At 45.1% G+C, this 14902-nt stretch overlaps 3 protein-coding genes across 3 annotated transcripts in view; 1 reads left to right on the top strand and 2 right to left on the bottom strand.

The window, feature by feature from the left end:
- Nucleotides 1-14902, top strand: part of LOC126563321 (multifunctional methyltransferase subunit TRM112-like protein) — a 459819-nt gene that overhangs the window by 49950 nt on the left and 394967 nt on the right. The gene's annotated exons all lie outside the window — the stretch shown is intronic.
- LOC126560898 (uncharacterized) overlaps nucleotides 1-14902 on the bottom strand; it is a 502800-nt gene that overhangs the window by 455156 nt on the left and 32742 nt on the right. The gene's annotated exons all lie outside the window — the stretch shown is intronic.
- Nucleotides 291-6795, bottom strand: LOC126561803 (acetyl-coenzyme A synthetase). The gene is made up of 7 exons (XM_050218126.1): nucleotides 6482-6795; nucleotides 2160-2355; nucleotides 1845-2078; nucleotides 1313-1776; nucleotides 1070-1238; nucleotides 806-995; nucleotides 291-733 (listed from the first exon to the last, which is right to left on the bottom strand). Exons 1-7 carry the CDS (start codon nucleotides 6793-6795, stop codon nucleotides 291-293), a joined length of 2010 nt encoding a protein of 669 aa, XP_050074083.1.

Below are 14902 nucleotides of genomic sequence, written 5' to 3'. Positions count from 1 at the left end.
GCAGTCCTGCATCATATCTGCTCTCATCGCCCATTGCGTTTTGTTCCCCGATGTCCAGCATTAGTTTTCGATATACGGTATATGCGTAAGTTTTGTAGAGTATGCGTATTTGTCCCTCTCGGTGCATGCGTGTGTGTGTGTATGTGTATCTGTGCATGCAGGTTAATGGGTAATGGTACAGAAAAAGCCAACAGAAACGTATCCATTCCCAATTAGATACCTAAACAAACAATCGGCGCACAATTTTCGTTCCACGAAAGTATGGCATTATTCCACGGTACCACGGCCCTTTAGTTGGTTGGCCGATTTGCAAACAACTGTTCAATGATTGCCTCGTCCGCTAGGGTGGACGTATCGCCTACATCCCGATCGTTGATTGCCACCTTACGCAGTACTCGTCGCATAATCTTGCCCGAGCGTGTTTTCGGCAAACCGGGCGCATGTTGAATCACATCCGGCTGGGCGAACGGGCCGATACGTTCCCGTACCAGCACCTTCAGCTCGCTGATGAGCGTTTTGTCGAACGATTCGTTCTGGTTCGGTGTGATGAAGCAGTACAAACATTCACCCTTGACCGGGTGAGGGCGCGATACGACGGCTGCTTCCGATACGCGCGGATGCTCGGTTAGTACGGATTCTACTTCCGAGGTGGACATTAGATGGCCCGACACATTCAGCATGTCATCTACGCGACCGGTTACCCAGTAATAGCCATCTGCGTCACGCCGGGCACCTTTTTTCGGGGCGGAGAAGACAAGTAATTAGACATGAGGCGTTTGCTTCTTAAAATATTTACATTTCTTACCATCTCCTGTGCAGTAGTATCCATTAAATTTGGAAAAGTAAGTCGATTCGTAACGTGGATGGTTGTTGAACAGGGTGCGCATCATGCCTGGCCATGGTTGCGAGAACACTAGGTAACCCTCACCTTCACCCTTAATTTCCGTACCACTTTCGTCCAGCAACGTTGGTTTTACACCAAAGAACGGGAACGACTACGAAACGGATCAAAACAATGATATCAGATTAGCAGATCACAATCAGGGAAAGGTAGGGATGAAATACGTACGGCAGAACCGGGCTTCATCGGAGTGGCACCCGGCAGCGGTGTGATGACATGTCCACCGGTTTCCGTCTGCCAGAAGGTATCCACGATCGAGCAACGCTCCTTGCCGATCACGCGATAGTACCAAAGCCACGCTTCCGGATTGATTGGTTCGCCGACACTTCCAAGTACTCTGAAAGCAAAACAAACCATCAAATATCGTGCATTTGTGCGAAATTTGATCCCCAACTCTAATATCCTGCTTACCTCAAAGTGGAAAGATCATGTTTCAATACCGGCTCGTCACCGAACTTCATCAGCGAACGAATGGCGGTCGGTGCGGTGTAGAACTGGGTCACCTTATACTTGTCGATGATTTCCCAGTACCGGTCAGTGTCCGGGAAGAAGGGTGTACCTTCGAACATGACCGACGTGGCACCGTTTGCCAACGGGCCGTACAAAACGTACGTATGTCCAGTGATCCAGCCAATGTCAGCCGTGCACCAGTAAATATCCAGCGGTTTGTAGTCGAACACGATTTTGAACGTTGTCGCAGCGTAGAGCAGATAACCGGCCGTAGTATGCAGTACACCCTTTGGTTTGCCAGTGGAACCGCTAGTGTACAGCATAAACAGAGGATCTTCCGCCGACATCCATTCGGGATAGCAGGCCGGTTCGGCATCTTCCATCTCCTGATGCCACCAAAAGTCACGTCCATCTCTCCAAGGAGTCTGCAAGGCAAGTAAGTTGAGGCATGAATGAATGATGCAGTGGGATTGGCACGGTTTGGCAAACCTACATCAAAGGAACCATCCCAATCCTCCTTGCCCGGCGTAACACGGTTAATGTGCGACACGACGATACAGGTCTGCACGTGATGGCCGAGCTCTTCCGCCTTGTCCATCGCAGTATCACAGATATCCTTCAGGTGAAGGATTTTCTCACCACGCCAGGCACCGTCGGCGGTGATCAATATCTTTGCCTGACAATCGTGCATACGCTCTGCCAGCGAATCAGACGAGAACCCGGCAAACTGGAAGTGCACACGAGAAATAGAAAGGAATCAGTTCGAGTTTGCATGACAGTTTTTTTGTTGTGTTTTCCAGCTTCTTACCACAATCGAGTGAACGGCACCGATTCTCGCACACGCCAGCATTGCAACCGGGAGCTCCATGGTCATGGGCATGTAGATCGATACCCGGTCACCCTTCTGTACGCCATGGCTCTTGAGCACGTTCGCGAATCGGCACACCTCCTCCAGCAGCTTCCTGTACGTTAGCCGACTGTAGTCATCCGGATGATTTCCTTCCCTAGAGGAACATGGGGTTGCAACGGGGGTGGGGGGGGGAGCAAAAAGTACATCAAAATTCAATCGGTCTTGATACGTTTGATATGACAAGAACACCAGTTTAAACTAGCTATGTTATGGAAGACTTGCCCGGAGGAGGTCACATGGGCGAACGTTTGATAATTTGCACACTTCAGTGTGTACTTGGCGATAGAAAAAGTAGGAGATTTTATGTCCCGCTAACCTTGCTCGGCAAATCTCGATCGGCTAACAACGTGATGCGAGTTGTGCATTGTTTGACACAGCACAGACCAACGTCAAACGAGCGGATGTTCGGGAGTTTTTTTTTTTTTTTGTAACCCTACCAGCAGGAGTTTTGTTTGTTTCGCTACGCAAAGCGATTTGTGTTGGCTCTTCATTTATGCAAAATCGAAACGATCGGGCACGAGAGGTGTTTGACGTCAACAGCACACTATTATCCAGAAGTACGTTTGTACGTTCTTCAGGTTCGGGCGTACCATCGACAGTCCAGTTTGACCTGGTTTGTGTACTAGGCAGTAAGTTACTTTTGCGACTCTGTGTACATTGAATTTCGAATTTGATCTATCCTGTGTTTGGAGGACAGACGGTTTGGAGTACAACTATTCAAAGTATATTCTTTAAATTTGAGCGTTCTTGTATAACAAATTATTCCGATCGGAGTTTGCCAATTTTTTATTCAAAACAGTCTTGTTGAATTTCTGCAGAACTACTTCAATTTTTAAACAAAAAGGAAATGGTTTGTTCGGTCTTGACTAACGCTCGTTTAGCCTTGGCTCTTACATAAAGAAAGAAGTCCAAGTTTTCAATGTCCCACACACGATCCGATGTCCCGGTCCCGGAGAACTTTTAAAGCTGTTATTAGGCTATAGGTACCTAGAACTGGAGATCATATTTCGCCCCAATATACTAGTGCTACTTTCTTCAAATCTCCATCCAATAAACCGCCAAAGCTGATCTATTTCCATCCACAACACTTCTTCAACTTACTGAAGCGGTGCGTTTATTGCCAGCCATAAAAGAAAGCTCCCTCTGCTCAATCGCAACCATCTGGTATTGTGGCTACCTCGCTACCTACAACTGTTACGAATTGCGGCCCGTAATCTACGCGGCGGGTCAAAAGCTGGCGGTCAGGCAAGGTTGAGAAAAGCAATTGGTAACAACGGCCACCGTTTATAGACACAACAGCAACAACAAAAATCCCACTCACCGATTCCAGATGCCATGTCGTATGATTTAACAATTAATAGATAATGGACAGATAACGTATAACGCGTGCTTGGATGGGACACGGATCGGTGGGGAACCGAAACATGCCAAAAAGAAGATGACAAAACATTGCACAAATTGACCATAATCACGTAATCACGGTACGGGGGGGTGGTGTAGACATGCGAAGCCAAATAGGCCCCCAAAACGACAGCGGAGGGTGCAAATAGGGAATGGTGACATTGGCTCGATTGCAGCCATACAGGGCATTATTAAAATAAATCACTACTCTTTCGAACCATCAACCTCGTTCGTGCCTGGTGGATAAGGGCTGTGGGTGATGTTGATGATGATGGTGGCTGTTTTAAGCTGCCATAAAAATAAAGCACATGCTTCCTATTAATTAACAAAAAGCACATATAAAAAAAGAATGCTTAAAGTAAGGTGACACTACAACGGAGAAGACAGCACGGAGCACTACGTGAAGTGTCGGTAGGATGTAGCTGAAGTTGGGCTGGAGCGCTTGGTTTGAAATGCTGAGTGTGTACTTCTACCGTATTATCATTCTTCTAACATTTGCGGTCACGTGCTTGATTCGGTTTTCGCATGCTCTCGCCGAACCGCGTTGAGGAAGCGCTGGGAAACAGAGTTGAGCTCTGCTTGATGTTTTGCCGATGGCGTTCAAGCGTTTTTTTTGTGGCGCACTATCATACGTATGACCTTGCCTGGTTGTGAAGGGGTTTTGCTCTCTTTTTCGTCCTGTATGCCTTCCTGTAGTTGGGGGCTTTTTCCTCCCCTTTTACAGCTATAAAGTGTCTATACGTGAGCTGAACGTTAGATGGTTTGTTGTGATGAAGCTAACATCCAACAGGGCATTGAGAGACTTGAAGCAAATTAACTTTACACGATCAACAAATAAACACACGCCGGCCAGGTGACGCAAATAGTAGCGAAGAAGTGAGTGACAAAAACGCGAATTTTTAACCCTTCTACGTAACTGCGAACAAACATTGACAGTGAACAAGCAGTGTGATCATGGCTCCAACAAAAAAAAAAACGGAACGAGCGTTAATGTCTCATAAAATCTGCCACTCAAGTGCTCCACTCCAAACGTCCACGGCAGACGCTCGTAATCGTTGGAGGGTTGTTAATAAATTGAACCGCTTGTCAGTTTCCGTCCATAGAATGCCTCACGCGCCAAATGGATTGGATTCTATCGATCGATCGGTATTTACACTTTAACATAAACGTCGCTCAGTCTGGATGGATTCTTTTTGTTGTGCGAGCAAACGTATATTGTACCACAAGTGAGTACGCTCACGGAATCCCTTGATAAGGAATGAGGGATCAGATTCCAGATTTAAACAGGGCAGCTAAATGAAGCAAAGTTGTGCTATTTCAAGCACTGCTTGCATTGCCATTCACCTGTCGCGTGCGGATAATCGTGTCCGTTTTGATGGTCACGGCCCCTCAGTCTAGAATGTAGAAGTTGCATTCTACATGCAGCTAACAAGATACACCTTGCTTGCTGTTCTGATCTCTTGGATTTAATTGGTTGAAGGATACACGTTGCAAGCCGTAGCTCAATGAACTACAGCAACAGCAACCAGCAAAAGAAGTTAAAGTTAATCTAGCTAGCCTTCAGAGTTCCCCTCGGTCGGCTGGAAACGTACTTTTCACATCTGGATACACATTTCGGAGCAAGAATTGTTTCTAGAATGTCCGGAAGGTATACAATACGAGGAAATATGTAGAGCGCAGACACAGCACAGGTTCACATGCCAACCCAATGTGGACTTTATGTGGTGGAGGTGATGGTGCTGATACCTTTCTCTTCCCGCGCGTAATGGTGGCCCCCTCTATGCAGATAGATACCAAAGAATCGGGCCAGGTTGGTGTATGTCTATGGCTTGAACTTTTGCGTCCACCGCTGGCTTCACTGGCAGCACCTTACCCTGCCGAAGTTAGAGTAAGGGGCTGCCTGTACCAGGGATGGCGTACGGAGCAACGGAATCACGCTTAACCTCAACGTGCGGAGGAGAGCGAATTAAATCGACCTGAATTAACACCGCGCACCTTCCATTATTCATACGACGCCTCTTGACGCCGAACGGGCGGTCAATTCGGTCCCCAATGTCCCGGGTGTGGTCGTACCATTCGGTACGATAACTTCACCGTGTCCACTACCAGGTCCCCGCACCAAGTGTCGGGGGTGCGGAAATCTACGCAACCTACGGCACACACGAGGTGATGGTCGAATTATCGAACGAGCCATGTACCAACCACGTAATCCGTGGTGCGCCATTCATTTTTCCCCGAAAATTCACACAGAACGAAATACGTGGAAGCGAGGAAACGCAGCAAAAAGAGGGATGGCTAAAAAAAAATCGATGAATCAAATTGACGTAAGCCTGCAGGTGTTCTCTGGCCGCTTGCCGTTGGGTTTTTCTTGTGGTTGATCTTCCCCCCGGCGCCTACCAACAGGCAGGTTGGTTCGACCTTCGTATTCATTTTCCACTTCCGAACATGCTTGTGTTTGCTCCAGATGGGGAAGGGGGTGAAACCACTCCACCACACAGACACACCATGTCCGCGCATCCTTCACATACTCTTTGGAAGGACTCGCAACAAAGCCATCGCTTTGCCTCTCGTATCTCTCGCCTTCTTTTGTGGACGGGTTTCACTCTCTCTCTCTCTCTCTCTCTCTTTGGACCAAAAAATGCACAGTCCATCTCGCTTGCTTAATACAAAAAAAAAACTGCATGTAAACTTCGCTATGCAAGGAGTACAGCGCAAGTAGGCTACGAGTTACATAATCTGCAAGGATGAAACGATAACTCTACGCGAGACGGAGGACCTTTATCCTTGAGTGTGGCTCACGCGGAACCAGTTATGCTTACCAGTAGTATGCAACCGTATCACCGAGCCCGTTCTTTACATTCCTATCCAGCAAATTGTAGCAAATGTTCGTTGAGGCACCTTCCATCCACTTGACGAAGATGGGCCCCTTGGAGATGTCAAAGTTGTAGGAGAAGAAATTCTTCGGATCGTACGGCGTTTCCCAGTGGAACTGCTTGGCGACGTTCGCCCAAAACTGGGCCGGATTTTCCAACGACTGCTGGTAGAACTCCCTGTACTGCTGCATGCTGTTGATGTACGCCTTGCTGGCGACATCCGCATGGGGGTTGAAAATCTTTTCCGGTTCCGATGGCATGATGGAAGCTGGCTGGTCGTTACGGGCAGGGTTTACACTGGATTTTCTTCAACTTGGAACACACAACCGATTGTGTGGTGCACCACGCACTTTATTCTAGGTTGCGCTTGATGGCTAAAACACTGGACTGTACGGCGATACAGCTTATAGTTGGGAGGTGTCCGGGGAGCACTGACACCTTTGCTAGTTTCGGGTTTCGTTTCACACAGACGACTGACCGCGTTGTTGCAAAAATTCGTACCGTACGCAGAGAGAATTTTCCACTTTTCCACACACACTCATCGAAGTAGCCCCCTTGTCTCTGTTGCCACACACAGCTACAGGGGTGTAAACACACACGGTACGTTGCTTTCTGTTGTTGTCGTTCTGTACACAGAACGTGAGGGACTTGCCGTTCTGCTGCTCTGCTGCTGTTTTTGTTTTGTTCCTTACTCTCGCTCTCGCGAAAATGGTGCGTAATTTTCACCAAAATCGTATAAAAACACAGCCAGAGAGAGAGTGGGAGAGGGAGAGAGATTGATATAACTAAACCGTGCAAACCAACAACGGAACACTTTTTCCCTTTTTTATTTTCCACTTCCGTTTACTTTGTAGGGTTAATCGAGCAATAAAACACACGCAATACGCGATTTTTCCGTACCGGCGGCTCCCGACGAAGCGAACAGTTTGAGCTGCTTACCATGAATGAGCGTTACCATGCGGCGCACTGACAGCGTTATACGCGGAATCGCATACAGCGCGACGTAACGCATACACTTGCAGGCGCACCATACCCCGTACGGCGCGTGTATGCGATGCTCGATTGCGTGCGTTTTGTCGCGAGCATGCACAGATGTAACCGCGTAACAGCATTGTCGCTCTCTTTCGCATGCGCTTTATCTAAACGCTCACGCCGAAATGTGTTCGCTATCTCTTTCGCTCCCATCCCCCGACAGGAGGGTGGTTTGTTTATCCTTTAGTACTTCGCTGCTTCGGAGCTACTTTTTTTTTCTTCTTTAGCAGAAGGAACCTGTCTACTACATCTGAAGATGAGATGAGATGCAACAGGTTCTGCTTTGTTCCAATAATTAAAAAAAGTGCAACATGTAGCGCGTAATTAAACGCTGCCCTATTGCGACTCCGATAGAAGCTTCCTGATTCAGTTTTCCGGTGCACAAACATCGCAATCGCGGTGGTCCGATTGTTTGCCTCATCCGCCGATTGCGTTCGGCAATATCGGGTGATAACACACTTGGACGCTTTATCTTTTGTACCTCGTTGTCATTGTTTCTCCGCGTAATGAATCCGCGCGCTGCTTTTTGTTGGCTTTCCCTTCGCTCCCATTACTCACCGCTGGTTGATGTGTGCGAGTGCGCGCGTTTGTATGTTGCGCAGGTGAGGCGACCCCCGAGGGCAACGACCAACATATGCGCAAGCTCATAGGTACCTCGTCAGCGCGTGCTAGATTTCGTCAAAATTCGGTCAAGTTGCATACAGTGGCATGAGCGTCACCAGCTTAAGCTAGCGGAAGGTGTTGTTTCCTGAAAGCAAATTGTAGTTTCACCAACGCCGCGTTTGTGAAGTCTTCCAACACTGGGACGTAGAATTAATCACGAAAAGAAGGTTGGGGAACATAGCAGAAGTCCGTGAGTCGTCTAGTTGCACATATCTCCATGTCGAACAGTTCATTGTGCTGTTTTGGGGAGGTTTCTGACGAGAAAAGTGGACCGATGCGGCTGTCCTCACTGATAAGCACCGTATATTTAGCGATGATGCATTATTTCGTCATTTTTAGCTGGAAAGTTTTCAGTGACCCTTTAACGACGGTTGACTAAGTCTCAGGGGTTCAAAGATCAGTACGTAATGCACCTTCGAGCTGTGTGCGTTGTGACTAATGTCAATACGGAAATAAAATATAGACGATAAAGATCTGTACAGGTAAATTTGTTACAGATAAGCAGGATGGACTTGACCTATCCCATGTACTCGTTTAAGTCCTCACCCTTATCCTTTACCTTTAGGAACTGTCGTTGCAACCTTGAAAACACAACAGCCCAACCTTCTGTTCTAAAGGAAGTCTGTTCTAATGGTGGCATCCAGCGAACATCATCATCAGCGAACAAATCCACAACATCCGATCATGCGATCATGCTCGAAGCATAATAGAACCCTGAGTGTGCCAGTCCCACACACAAAGTGATTTTAACAGAATAAAAATGCTCCTAAATGATCCCTTCTCGACCGTCTGGTTCGATGTGCATTTGCCGGCTTTCCCCCGTAGGCGCGCGCGCTTCGTTTGCTGACCGGCGAGTGTGCGCGGCGTGACAGCATCGTTCGATTGCGTTCCCAACCAATGGGAGTGTAGGGCGTGCACGCGCGTCTGGGCTTGGTTCGCAATCTGCTCCGAAGGTGACGTAGCGGTGACGTCACGGGCAAACAGACAGTCTTATCCGTCTGGTTCGGCCCGTTCGAAACGCACGACCGACGACGGTGATCGCCGGTGATGTGTAGGCCAACCTAAGCAGCAGCTAATCTTTTGGAGGTCAACGCGTCGACAGGGGCCGGGGCAGAAGCATGCTGTGCAGTACAGTGCTGCAGTAGCGCAGGCCGGCGTCGGCTGATCTGTGATGTGTGTGAGAGAGGTGTGTCCTTTGGCATGCAGTGGATTGCTGATTCGCAATGCAAAGCGATGCTGTCTTGGACTGTGTGTCAGGGTGTTATGTTGCTGACTGACTTGTGGTGCAACCACAATCACCTACACACATACACGGGAGCAAACAGGTGAACGGCGTAGTGTCATTGACAGTATGGGAAGAATAAAAAAAAAACTACAAACACAAAACGGCACGATGAATTGGAATGGGTTTTTTCTTCTTCTTTGCCTTCCATTCTACCGCTGACCTCAGGTTTTCGTCTAGAGTGGAGTTTGATTGCATTATCATGTATTGTTGCTATGTTCAATCACATGTTTTAGTGTAAGGAAGTTGTTTATTTGTTTATTCGAAACCAATGACATAAGTTTTATAATCAATAGCCAATACAACATTAAGCATTTTTGGATTGTCCGGTTGTAGAGGTAATTAGCCGGTCGCCGATCTTCACACGGCAGGACCGAGGATCGAATCCCATTTCAGACGTTCCCCTGTAGCCGAGCTCTTACTATTAATTCACTCCTCTAAGTCAACCAACCTATTTGATGTTGGCTTCTTCTTGGTTTAATGACCCCTCCGAATGGAATTTTATATCGTATCTATATTAAAGACAGTTGAAAAAGCAAAAAATTAATGAAAGTAAGCTGAAAGCATTAGCATATGAAACGCGAAGCTCGTCTGTACATTGTGTCCTGTGTAGGAATCCAAAATAAATTTGCAAATTGTCCCAGCAAGCAATAATGAGTGTGACAACACTGGGCTTAGGAGGTATCGTGCATATTTCACGTCTATTTGGACAAGTTTCAAAAGCCCGCAAAGAAGGAAAAAATAAACAGCCAAAACAATGTGCTACATGCTGCACATTGGAACGTCCGGTTGTGTGTGCGTCAGCATGACCTAAACGAAAAAATTGCTAGTGTGGAAGGGAAAGTCATCGACAAGAAACGCATCGATCGCAAGGCATAGAGCGTTCGGGATGTCCTGCGGATTGCATACCTTGCAGCACATTTACAGCAAAAAAAAAAGCAGGGAAGGGACCGTTATCAAATTCCAGCTGCAACTATGATCTCGCCGTGTTCAGCAGGGCTAACGATCATCTTGCTACGGACGATAAATAAAGAGACGAGGGAAATCAGAAATTTGTTTCGTTGCGTAAACCTACCCATTAATGGCAAACGCCCGAAAGTATGCAATACAAATTAACAAAAACTATGCTGCAATGCGCACAACATCCTACGATGATTTTGATGTGTGTGTTTTTTTTTCTATTTTATGACAATGAGTCGAGAGCACATTCATGCACATTCAAGTTATGCATCGCTAGAACGAAAACAATACGCCGACGATATATTTATGAGAAAGAATTTTAATTCTTTCCGAGGTAGTCTATCAACTTCTACGGGGCGAAGGTCGCAAGAGTTACCTTACACAACTCTCCTGTAATATACTTCGTAAATTAATTTGAGCATTGAACCAGCTTTTAATAAGAAGGATGTTAAATTGATATCATATATCCATTATAATTCTTAATAACACAGTAAATAACCGATGTTATAAAGAGCTTAATATAAATATAATTTGCTTTGAAGCATCATAATTTGTTAGCCGCTGCACTCGTCATTGGAAAAAAGAGTTGAAATTATCATATGGCCAACAAAACACGAAAAAAAAATTACCGAGAAGTTTGAATTTAAAACTACCTTTTTCTTTCTTAACCACACGGAAAATACGGGTTAGTATGTGAACTTTTCTTTCGATTTAAAATTGTTTCTCCGTTTTCAGAAATGCTATTTAACATTTATGCTACAATGTACATTTGTTATGTGTGTTCTTAATTGTGTATGAAACAATTATAGCAAGCGAATGTTTTGCTGCAAGGTACGTGCCGATTAGTGTCTGACCATGTGTGCATGTGCGCATGCGACCCACTGTATAAAAGTGAGCATCAAATCTACATCGACAGGCCATTTGCAGGAAGTACCAGAAGTAGTTGGTAAAATAATTCGCTTAAACTAAAGCAGAAAGATGAAACTGTTCCCGTACATCGCGATCCTTGTGGTGGTGTTTGCACAAATGATATTGGGTGCGCGGCAAACTGTTAACGGCTGTGTGTTTGCACAAAGTACAGTTTTTCACCAAAAAAAAAAAACCGTTTTGTTTTTTCATATTTTCAGGCTATCAGAATTATGGACAGGGAGGTGATGCTTCGCCGGAAGCGTTCTGTCTATCGGAACCATGTGAAACGGTGTGTCCGGAAGGTACAAGCTGGAACGGCGAGTCGTGCATCGCTAGATGTCCCTGTGAAGCGACTCATTCGTAAACAGCATTGTACAAACTAATAAAGAACTACAAAGAACCGGTTTAAAAATACTTTTGTGCTGTAATAGTTGTTGCTTAGTGTAAATATTATTGTTTTTTTTTGTTTGTGCATAGTGCACGTTTTATCACGATTGTCCTATTTACAGTTTGTGTAGCGACGAGAGTACTCTTTTAGGTTAAATCTACGCACTATATAAATGAACGTTTAGGCACCATTTTGGCATTAGAAGCTCGCTTCATGCTGTGGTTCGCATTGAAGAAAACAGTTCCAGCACGATGAAATTCTTACTTGCATTGATGGTAGTATTGGCACTAGCTGCACTTGATGTGTCAGGTAAATCTGTTTAAACGAGAAAGAGAATACGTCCCCAATGTGCAAACTCTGCCTTTTCTGTCCAAAATGCAGGATTTCCCACCGGTCACGAAGCAACGTGCAGCTGCAGCACGTGTGTCGTGTGTGAAACACGCTGTAAAACTGTCGATTGTAGTGAAGCGTTCGAATGTTCCTGCCAGCAGAAATCTCACTGTGAACACCATTGCCCGGCAGGGTTCACCTGGAACGGCGCAATGTGTATGCAAGATTATTCGAGCCGGATTGGGGTGACGCCAGTTTGCTGTTGCGCATGTGGAGGACACTAAACTAAAAAACCGAAAAACACAAGTGTCTTCTTTCGCCTGGTGGTGGAGGCGAGCGGCGGCGCCGGTCTTAAAATGGCAGAAACGGATTTTACGAGGACTTACTATCCTACTACGTGGTTTCAGCAAGTTTAGTAAGCCGTTTAATGGCCGGCGCGATCTGGTATTTAGGTTGTTTAGGCAAGAAGAAGAATAATAATATTAAGTAAGTCGATAAGGCAAAGAATAAGCAGGAAATGCCTTATCATTATGTTTACATAATTTGGTCCTCACAAGCGGTGATGACAATACGGCATTGTACCGTCATAATTGATTGTAAATAAATAAAAATAAATACCGATATCAACTGAGCATGATGTTGTTTCAGGTGACAGTATTTTAAGTTGTTTTAAATTTCGTTAAACTTTACAAAGCTCTATATGTAGATAACATTGGCGGATTAACCTATGAGCGGAGCGGCCAGGGGCCTCGCCGAGCGGGATTGCATTGTGGACCCGGACGAGCCTCGCCGAGCAGGGCGAGCCTCATCGACACCGATCATTCCGCCATGGACCTCCAAACACCTTGATCAGCAGTAGGAATAGCCGGCCATCTGATGGCTTCCCAAATGTATAGATAAACGCGGGAAAGGTACGGGTGAGACTCAATTCCCTACCTTGCCATATGAAAATCGTGTGTGATATGAAGATGGTTTAATTGCAACAAAATAAAACAACCTAAATCACATACCTCACAGCTCAATGGTCTGTCTGTTATGATTTGATTTTTATTTTCAAAATAAATGATGCTTCTCGTGCACATGCACCTCTGAGCCAACGATGTCTAAAAACTTGTTGAAAAACATGTGCAGCACCATACACGTGCCAGGGTGGATAACCACAACAACACAGGGGCTGCATTTAGACCTGACGATGTACAAAAAAAGCTTAGATAGTTTGAGTTTTGCAAAGACAGGAATGCACTACTGTTGTGCCTGTATCCCATAGGCGAAAAAAAAATGTGATAAATTGGCAACAAGCCAGCTACAGCTGAGTGTGCAACCAGCTCAGGACAAAACTGTACTCTGTACATTGTAATAGAAAAAGATATGGAAAAATTCATTTTGTAATACATGTGTAATACGTACAAAAACCTAGCTACGGAGGTAACATTCCTGTTAACACACATTATTCATTGTAAATACAAGCTTGATACAATACACCCTCTGGAACCACAATGGTCACTACTTCGGTTCACAAACATGCGTACACACGTGCTAGCTCGGATAAGCGTGCACGAACTAACGCTGATGTTGGAAATGGACTGTTTACAAAAAACACAAAAGCATAAGACTTCCAGATTTGTAGACGTATCATTCATCGAGTGGAATCCATATCTGATGTCTAAACATATTGCACTTACAATATGATCGAACAAAGAACTAAGCCATATAAAAGGATGGATCTGTTCCATCTCCAGTCATTCAGTCAGCCTGCTTCGAATTCCTTCTAAGTATCTCAACTTCGCCACTTAGACCTTCAACATGAAGCACTTCCTTGCAGCACTTTTATTGGTAGTGGCCGTTGCTCAGCTTTCGTCGGGTAAGTAGATGGAAAGATTGGAGGGAAGTTGACGCAGGTTTTAAGGTATATTTTTGCATTTTTCGTTCACAGGAGCATGTTGCCCGTCGACACCAATCTGCAGGACCTGTCTGGAACCAATACTCGAATATGAGGAGCATTACGCTGCTCCGATTGAACGGTGCTCGTGTGAAAAGTGTTGTCCGATGGGCTACAGCTACGACGGATGCCGATGCGTCAAGAAGAGTGTTTGTCTAAATGCAATGGCCACTCACTACTGATGATACAGAGTAATGGTGTAAGCTCCGATGTACCCTGGATACCCTGAATGGTTTGCGAAAACAATAAAGCAAGCTCAATGTAAATGTAACAAGAATGTCTAACTGTCATTGCTTCGTTCCCTTCTACCATTTAGTTTCAAATGTTTGTTGGTATATAATAACTTTTATTTAGAAAGTCATCCGCGTCAGTTTATTTGCAGAATTACGCATTACGACAGCAGAAATATCGAACAGCTACGGGGATTTGTTTCTTAATCTCTGTTCTTCGTAATTCTGTGTATGATCTTGAAATTGCATACACAATTTCACCAAGCGTACAATTAGAACGTTTGAGTGGTAAAGTAGGAAATATTTGAAAAAATACTGAAACAAGTCAAGTCAATAACCCACAATAATGTTGAGTACCTTTTCGCGTTATTCTATGACATTTTATTTCATTTCTATTCACTCACTTTTAGAGCAAATATTAATATGAAACTATGAAACATATTTCATAACATCTACTTTCTTTTGAATAGTTTAATTTTTAAGAACATAATCGCTGGATAAAATACAATACAACAAAATGATATAAAACACCGAAACAATACTTCACAGCAACATTTCTTAACCATTTGAGTCCTGATTTGAAATATCCTGCTGCTAGATTTTTTTCAAAAAGAGACGCTGTTTTTGCTACAGA

Source organism: Anopheles maculipalpis, chromosome 3RL, assembly GCF_943734695.1.
Source record: "Anopheles maculipalpis chromosome 3RL, idAnoMacuDA_375_x, whole genome shotgun sequence".
NCBI lineage: Eukaryota > Metazoa > Arthropoda > Insecta > Diptera > Culicidae > Anopheles > Anopheles maculipalpis.
Note: the sequence above shows the minus strand (reverse complement) of the source record. Positions and strands in the feature narration are given on the sequence as shown.

Bases quoted from the DNA above. Each gene is read 5' to 3' on its own strand.
- LOC126561803 (XM_050218126.1), bottom strand. From the start codon at position 6,795: ATGCCATCGGAACCGGAAAAGATTTTCAACCCCCATGCGGATGTCGCC. The intron at 2,079-2,159 runs GTAAGAAGCTGG...GTGCACTTCCAG, and splicing joins GTGCCGTTCACTCGATTGTG to TTTGCCGGGTTCTCGTCTGA. The intron at 1,239-1,312 runs GTAAGCAGGATA...TTTTGCTTTCAG, and splicing joins CATGATCTTTCCACTTTGAG to AGTACTTGGAAGTGTCGGCG.